Source organism: Apis laboriosa, unplaced genomic scaffold (genome assembly GCF_014066325.1).
Source record: "Apis laboriosa isolate Shangri-la unplaced genomic scaffold, ASM1406632v1 scaffold47_cov149, whole genome shotgun sequence".
Classification (NCBI taxonomy): Eukaryota; Metazoa; Arthropoda; class Insecta; order Hymenoptera; family Apidae; genus Apis; species Apis laboriosa.
Window position 1 is genome coordinate 2,247,196 of NW_025223437.1, and position 9,694 is coordinate 2,256,889.

Consider the following 9,694-nt stretch of genomic DNA (forward strand, 5'->3'; position numbering starts at 1 on the left):
TTCTAAAACAATATCTGTATCAATATGTTTATTTAATATATAATAATTTAATATCAAATATATTTAAACATGTTATTTATAATTAAATTATATAAAATGTCACGTTTTAAATTGTATATTAATAAACAATAATTTCATTGTCACATAGTAAAGTTATGTAAACAAATAAATATCCATCGGAATTTTTATAATAAAAATGAAAAATTCGAAATATCACTGATACAAAAAAAATAATTTTTTTTATGGTTCTTTTGACCAGTGAGGCCAAGTTTGAATAACACTATATAATGCATCACCTGGACTTACAGTTCGAGAAACTTGACGATGTCCTAATAATTTATAATCTGACGCAATTTTTCCTTTTTCTACTCCTAATTCGATAAGTTTTTGCACAGCGTATAACTGTTGTTTAGGTGGTTTTACCGTATTAAATGTTCCAATAAAAGAAATACCTATACTTATGTTATTATATCCAAATGCATGAGCACCCATATAATCCCAACTGCGACCAACATACACATATCCGTCGCCACCAACAAGAAAGTTGTAACCGATATCTGACCAATTTCTAGATTCAATATGAAACGTTTGTGCAAATCGAACATAAAATGTACACTCCGATTGTGTGTTACAAAATTGTGTTGCTGTATGACTTATAATCACATACGGTACCGGAAGTTTCATCTTTATTAATTGTGTTGTAGGTGGTTGAGCACCCCATTCATTTCGTTCAATAAAACGGATATTTTTTATCTTATCTGCAATTTAATCATTGTAATTTAATTAGTTTATTATTGGTTAATTATTTATATTTGATTAATATATAAATTGATTAATAATATGATGATTGAAAGAATTATAAATATTACCTCCAAATAAAGAATCTGGTATTTCCGGAAAAACTACGGCTGGCGGAATAGCAGAATTGCGTGTAAAATATATACTGACGATGACCATAATAATTACAAGAATTAAAGCTAGAATACACAAAAACGCTGCATATCGCCAAGTCCGCAACCATTTTGTTACTAAAATAATATAAAAATATTAAAAAAAAAAATATTAATTATTGTATAAATATGTATTATTACTTATATAAATAAAAAATATAAATGATTTTGATAATACTTGTTTTAAATGTTATCTTTTCTTAAAAAATATATATAAATGTAAATATAAATGTATTTCGTAAATATTATAATTACTAGCATTTTTTTTTTCTAATAAAATTCACAACATGCAATATCTAAGTAATCTATGCCAATATAAGGGTAATGTTAAATGAAATAAAAAAAATTGTATATCAATTAATATAAAAATTACATATATATATATATATTAATCTTAAATAAGATTGAAATTATTACAAGTACATATTTTTATTCAGGTATATAAATGATTACAAAAATTATTAGACATATTAGTCATTTTATTATTATAATATAAAAAATAATATATTTTTAAAATGATATCATGAAAATAAAATAGTTTTGATCTACATGAATCATTACATATTACATTAACCTTTTATTGACTTTAATATTAATATCGCAAATTTTTTTTAAAATGAAATATAATTTACTTCAACAAAATTTAAGTCATTATTTAATGATTTCAAATTTATTTAAAATAAAATATAAAATTTCGAATTTTATATTTTTTGCTTATTTTTATGGAAACGAATTGCATTTTCTGTTAATTTCCGATAATGATCATTCTTGAAAGTTTTACTTTTATTCATAAAAATATTCCTTAATAATTTAGATTAATTTAAAATTAAACATTACACAAACTAATAGAATATTATAAATAAAATAGATTAGACTTATATATATTTAAAACAAAAGTATTTGAGATATTTAACTATTTATAAATAATTTTCAAAATATGAAAAGATAATTAATAATATATACATTCAAAAGAGATATTTATCTTGTAATTCCATTGTAAAAATGGAAAAGATTGTATATATATATACACATGCAATTTATGAATATGCTAAAATAATATATCTGCATATAATATCTATATCTATATAAATTTAGTTTCAAAAAATAGTTAAAGAAATCTATATTATGCTACGTAAATAAAACCTAACAGATTTTACCTTTATTATGAAACATTTTTACGAATCTCCATAAAAACATCATCAAGATCTAAAAAGTTCTAAAAAAAATATTGTTACCGAGATCAGGATTTTGTGATAAAATTGAGTTCTTCGCAGTCGACTCTCCTTTAGCAGTTGACAAGTCAGATGTGTTGGTATCCGATCCTATAATATTATTATTCTTCACCGTATCAAGGTCCTGTATTGAAGTCGGATTCGTGTAAACGAACTGTTTTATTGTCACTGGACCCTTATAAAAGGTCTTATTACCAAGATGCACATTAGTCGAATTCTTTACGCGCACATTACCAAAATTTGAAATGTCTGCATTAGGTAACACTACATTGCCATCTGCGGTTGTTACTTCTTGATGTTGTTGAAATACCGTTGATACAGGTAAATCAGGTATCCAATCTCCTTCCTCGATATCTGTTTCATTATCATTATCTTCTACGTTACTGCACTGCGTAGACGAATCGGCAATGCTGTCATTTTCGGTAATGCTGACCGCGCTATCTTTGACAGAATGCACTATTTCGCTCTGACAATTTTCGATATTACGATCTTCAATGGAGATATTACTTATTTTATCCTGGTTCTCGTCCGATAACGTTCGTTGATGCTGTTGCACCGATGTCACCATACCAACACACTATAGGAAAAAAAGAATTTATCTGCCATGTTATAATGTTATATATACATGATACGTATATATTTAAATTATTATTAATTATTATTCACGAATTCATGTAATAATTCATAAAAAACAGAAACAATTTAATATATTATAATATATATTTAATATATATTTAATATATATAATATACTGATAGAAAAAATATACAATATTTGATAGAGAAAAAATATTTTTCTGATTGCATTCATAAGATTTCATTGATGAGAAATCTGATTTTGAAAGTTAAATAATGACATTAGCGATAAATATATAAGTATTTTTTAATATATATTGCAATTTATACTAATATATAATATGATCTAAACGATCTGTTTCTCATTAATATATGTACGCTTAAAATATATTTAGTATTATATTTAGCTAAATATATTGTAATCCAGAACATTAGGCATATTGTTTCACAAATTTCGCATTTTATAAATGATTAAACGAATATTTTATTTTATACAAAAAATATAATAAAATAAATAGCATTTAAAAGATTTTTTTATTATTTAGAAAATTTTTTTAGAAAATTTTATTTCTAGGAAATTTATTATCATATTTTAGAAATATACATTTCAAAAATCATAAATTTATAATTAATTTTCACATCATTAAAGTATTTTTAACTTTAAAATTAACAAATTAACAAACAACATAAATTGTTTTTATATACATCTATTCGTATCTTTTTCTCTCTATTTAAAAAATTTGATAACAAAACAAATTGGTTATATTTCATTATGTTTTATTTAAATAACTTATCATTTTATTTCTGCTATTAATCACGTTATTAAAACGAAAATCAAATATAATAAAATTTACATCACGAAATATCAAATGTCAGAAATTAAAAAAATTCAAATCTGACAGGAAAAATATTTATAAGATTCAAATATTTATAAGAATCAAAAAAATAATAAAATGTTTAATAATAACAATATAAAATCCAATGAAACGAATTTTGATTTTGAATTTTGATTTTCAATATATATTAAGAAAATCAGAAAAAATTACCTCACACAAATCATTGTTTCCATTGCTTGCAATCACTTTTTCAATGCTTTTGACCATTAACTTGTAACATGGCGTCTTTATGGATGAATTTTCCTTGTTACTCCGAAAAATAATATCGATAAAGAAAATTCTTTCAAAATTTTTTGGTTTTGAAATTGTTTATACATATTACTCATTACACTACTATATTATTCATTATATTACACTTATTAGAATATGCGATGCACAAATTCTGATTTTGAAAGTTTGTTCACAAAATATACGTTTCATATTTCATAATGATTCTATCGCACTACACAGTACGAACACTACCGCAAATACTAGTGCCGATGACACTACGTGTTATTAAAGTTCGCAATTGAAATTGAAATTTCGATTCATAAAAATATGTAACACAAAAAAAATATACGATACGTTATTGTGCATCACAAGTATAGATAAACGAACGAAATGTTAAATATCGGTTAATTCACTTGAGGTTCTCGCTTCGTCTTTTGTCGTTTCATAATTCTACGTCATTGCTTTATGACGTATAACGAGTTTTACGAAGGACGCGGCATGCACGATTGAAGAAGGAAAATTTCAAAGCACGATATGTCAGCATTGAAAAATTAAAAAAATGAAAAAAGAGTGTTTAAAATTTTAATAGTAGACACGAATTGACAAAACTTTTTTGTTTTATGACTGTGTGATAAGAAGAGCAATAATCAATAAAAAAGAACTTGAAACAAGATTTTTCAACGTTATCTGTCCGTGATTTGTCGTCATGACGAACTGTTGATGATTTATTGAGTAAGCCGCTAAATTGTATCCAACCCCACTCTTCATCTTACTTTCATCACATTCAATTGGAAATTCTATACACTTCTACATTTAATCATCGTATTATAATTTCATTCTAACGTTGGTTGCAGAGTTCAAATATACAACTTGTTCGTAATATTTTTTCATTAAATTATACACGATATGATAATGACAGATAATTCGTTACATTACAATATTTATTCATCATTTCGTATTTTTTCTTTTTTTTTTTTGCATGATAACAATACTCTATATCAGATATATAAATAGATAAATTTCCATATTATATTAAATATTTCCATTTGAATTTTTTATTTTTATTATAAATTAATACAATTAATTTTTACAAATTAATTGTATTTTTTTCAATTTTATATTGAATATTATATATTCGTTTTATACTTAATTTTCATATTTTGTTATTTATTTAATATTTAAATTTTATATTTTATCAATGTTATTAATAATTATAGTAATTTAAAAAAGACATTCATGTTTTGTTAAAGATTATTCGTAAAAATGATGCATATTTATTTTAAGAAAAACATTTAATTCTTCATAAACTTTAAATAATTATCGTGTAATAATAATTTGTGAGAAATATTAGTTAAAAATGATAGAATTTTATTAGTTTAAAATATTTAATAAATTTAATAAGTTATTATTTATATATTATTTATATATTAGAAAGAAAAATAATTAAAGAATATGTTATTCTTTACGATAAAATACATTTAAGATAAAATAAATTAAAGACAAAATATATTTAGTTACGTAACGTTTTATTGTAGATCTTTTTCCGATCAATAGCATTTTCATCCATTTTTAATATAATCTTGCATTCATTGAACTATTTATTAAAAACTAATTTTATAATTTCATAATTTCATAATTTCATAATTTTATAATTTCATAAAAAAAAATTATTATAAAATATTCTTTTTATTTTAAATTACATATGTTATTTTTATTAATTTTCTTTCAAAGATAAATTTGAATTATATGTTTTAAGAATATTCGTGATTTTTTAAAAAAATTGTTTTCAAAATATTTTTTAAAAAAAAATTATATTCCAAATAAAAATAATAAATACAAAAAATAAAATTAATAAAATGCGTTTATCCTTTTAATAAAGTAATAAATTATTTATTTATTATTTACATAATTAATTTATATGAAATTAAATATTATTTTAATCATAATCATTATTTTCTATATAATTATTCTATATAATTCAGTTTATATTTTTTTTCTATATGCGTATATATATGCGGAATTATGAATTATATAAAAATTGTTATTGGATATTATAAGAAGATAATTTCACATGAACAGAAATTGATTATTTTATTGATTATTCTTTATTTTTTTATTTATTTATTTAGTTTTTTATTTAGTTATTTATTTTTTTTATTTATAATATATAAATCTCATTAATAAAATTATAGTTATTAAGCGATATCTATGAGAATAATTTCTTATTATGCAATTAAATTTTTTTTTAAATTTGATTATTTTTATGATGCACGTATAATTAATACATAGATTCTTTATTAAACATATTGTTACATTTCAACATAATATAATTTGTAATTACGTTATAATAATTCATAAATTTTATTTCTATTTTTAATAATTTTATCTTATATTATGATTGTGTGATCTCGTGATAATTTGTTAAATTATTTACAAATATTACCTTTAATTGGTCATATAACAATCTTATTAATATAATTTTAATCTTAATAATTAATTTTAAATTTATTCTATAATTTATTCTATAATTTTATCTTAAATGTTATTTTTCTTTTTTTCAATAAAATCATAAACAAGATACAAATGAAATATATAATGTTCTTCTTATTATTACAGCAATTCCTTTTTAAGATTAATTAAATAAATAAATAATCTTTATTATGATTGGAGTTAAACTTAACGAAATTAATTTATAGTATTGGGGACTTTCATTTCGTTCCCAATAATTTATTTTCATTACTATATCAAAATAATTATAAATATAAAATTTAAATATTTAATTTTATAATTATTAAATAAAATATCCAAAGATATCAATAAATATCAATGAATTTAAAATTTTTTTTTATGATTTAAATAAAAATTATATAGAATTTAATAGATTTCAGTGTTTGATTTCATGTTAATTATTTGAAAAAAAGCAATACAACATTGCATACTTAAGTTACAAATATGATAATAATGAAATAAAATTTTAAGCTTTTATAATATTCGTTTATCTTTGTAAATACTTAACATTACGATATTTATATAGAGATATCAAAAAAGATTTTTTTATATCTATTAATATTACCAACTTTAATGGTTAAATTAAATATAGTTCCTAAAATTGCACTTCATATTTTAAAGGTTATAATATAATCTCTCAATCTTTTTTTTGATTGGTATTTTAGAATATAGAACATGAAATTCACTTACTAGTCTATTCTGTAGATTGTCTGTGATAAATTTTTATAACTTATTGAATATATTATTCTTTAAATAGATACTTTTGTAGTAAAAAAATTTATTATTAAAAAAAATATGAATATTTAAATGTATTAATCTTTCTAATATATTTTGAAATATAAATTATTTTAAACAAATTACGTGTTTTCATGCATTAATTATATGCACATCAAAGCAAAAAAATATATATTTATTTAATATAATAATATAATAAATTAGTGAATTGAAAAATATTGGATTAGTAAATGAAATTATATTTTAATAATGCTTACAATACAATTTGGACAATGTGGAAATCAATTAGGACATACATTATTCTCAGAAATATCAACTGATATGGAATGTGTAAATACAGGTGTATCATATAAAACTAATTATCAATACATAGAAGATACATTTAATAGGTGGTTTAGTGGTATAACTAAAAGTAATGACCGTTTAGCAAGAGCAATTCTTATAGATACCGAACAAAAGGTTATAAATAAAATTTATAATAACAAAAATAATTTATGGACATATTCAACAAAAAATGTAATTTGTCAAGCTGGAGGAGGTTGTGCAAATAATTGGGCATTTGGTTATTTAATAAAAGGTTATGAATTAAGTGATGTGATATTAAATTGTATAAGGCAAGAAATAGAAAAATTAGATCATTTTGATGGATTTCTTTTATTATTAAGTTCTGCAGGTGGAACAGGATCTGGCATTGGAAGTTATATTACAAAACTATTACATGAGGAATATAATAAAAAACCAATTCTTAATACAACAATATTACCATTTTCATTTGGTGAAGTATGTACACAAAATTATAATACATTATTAACTTTAGCAAAACTTTATAATGAAAGTGATATAAATATTTTATTTGAAAATGAACAAATATATAATATATGTACTAGTTTATTAAAAAAATCATCTATAAATCTACAAGATATGAATAAAGTTATTTCAAAAAAATTATTAGCTACATTTCAACCAGTAAATTATGAAAAACATAACATAAATTCATTATTATCTCAAATAGCATGTCATCCTTCATACAAAATAGCAATAATAAAAAGTACTCCACATATACCGGTAACATCTACAAGCTATGAACCAATATATAATTGGAATTCATATATCCATCATTTAAAGCAAACACTTAGAATACCAAATTTAAATTCACAGTTAACTAATGTTGAATTAAAAATGCCATCTAATTTATTAAGCAATACTATACATCATACATATGCTACTTCAGTATCAAATGTTTTAATAACACGTGGAACAATGTCAGAACAGGATCTTATAATGAAAAATATACTTAAAGAAAAACATTTATATGCAAACTGGAATACAATTGATTGGTTTACTCATTTACATCAAAATCGAAAATTTTTAAATCATGATAAATTTCTTGCTTTAATAACCAATAATTCTCAAATTTCTTATTCTCTAGATATATTTTTAAATAAAACTTGGAAATCTTATGTTCATTCTGCATTTTTACATCAATATAAACAATTCGGTTTAGAAGAGGATGATTTTCTACAAGCATTTTCAGTACTTGAAAATGTTGTAAAAGAATATAAAGAATTGGTCTCTCATACAGATTAATAATAAATTATAGTTGAATTAAATTTTTAATTTTTTAAGTATACAATAAAAAGAATAGTTTTATGATTTTTTGAAAACAATAAAAAAACATTAATTAAAATAACAAATTCAAATATTGAAAGTTTTAAAGGCATAAATGAAAGAATAACTATGACATAAGAAAATCGATCAATTTACGATATTATATAATATATGTATATATATATATACAGTAATAAAGAAATACAACAAGAAAAAAAAAAATTTAATATAGAAAAAAATAAGATAATAGATGGAAAATGAATAGATTTTTAATTTAATCTATAGAAAGAATAATAAAATAGAATGAATGTCTATAGTGGTAATATGCATCCCTTCTCTATGAAAAGTACATTTTGCGCTTGTGCGAACAAACAGCTAAATTCGACGAACATAATACAGAATGAAAAAGTTATTTCTAAAAAAAATATTTTCAAGAACAAATCATACTTCTGTCTTCTTTTTTTTTTACATTCAAGAAAAATCGAAAAGTTAAATTTCTTCGGAATACTTTCAAACATAGTAATATTATTTTTGAAATTATAATTAAATAATAATCCTAATGAAATTATAATTATTAATTATATTAAATAAAATTATATTAAATAATTAATGCATTGCGTTTTCATTGTTTAATATGATTTTTGAAATATTAAATAAAAATAAAATTATAAATATACAAACGATTAAAGAAATTTATATATACATATATATATATATATATATATAAATCTATTTACATATATCATATAAACAAATTCAAATATTTTTTATATCAATATAAGATAAAATTTTTAAATAAAATAAAATGTTTTATTATGGCTAAGATATTTCAAGATTTTAGTTTTAAACATATTATGTAAAGATAGAAAAAAAAGAAAGAATATATAGCGTGGGAAATACTATATAAACAACAGATGCACTATCCACATCGTTTTCTAGCATCGGTCAAGCGTTACAGGTATAGCTACAATTGTTTAAAA

At 20.9% G+C, this 9,694-nt stretch overlaps 2 protein-coding genes across 2 annotated transcripts; one reads left to right on the forward strand and one right to left on the reverse strand.

Moving 5' to 3' along the window:
* Positions 1-125: 125 nt before the first annotated feature.
* LOC122716715 (peptidoglycan-recognition protein LA-like) lies at positions 126-4,798 on the reverse strand. Its single transcript, XM_043940060.1, has 4 exons — positions 3,804-4,798; positions 2,186-2,759; positions 870-1,028; positions 126-758 (listed from the first exon to the last, which is right to left on the reverse strand). Exons 1-4 carry the CDS (start codon positions 3,858-3,860, stop codon positions 241-243), a joined length of 1,308 nt encoding a protein of 435 aa, XP_043795995.1. The 5' UTR covers positions 3,861-4,798; the 3' UTR covers positions 126-240.
* A 2,340-nt stretch (positions 4,799-7,138) lies between these two features.
* On the forward strand, positions 7,139-8,722 carry LOC122716637 (tubulin delta chain-like). The gene is made up of 2 exons (XM_043939910.1): positions 7,139-7,683; positions 7,780-8,722. The coding sequence occupies exons 1-2, from the start codon at positions 7,356-7,358 to the stop codon at positions 8,691-8,693; spliced, it is 1,242 nt and encodes a 413-aa protein (XP_043795845.1). The 5' UTR covers positions 7,139-7,355; the 3' UTR covers positions 8,694-8,722.
* Positions 8,723-9,694: the final 972 nt, after the last annotated feature.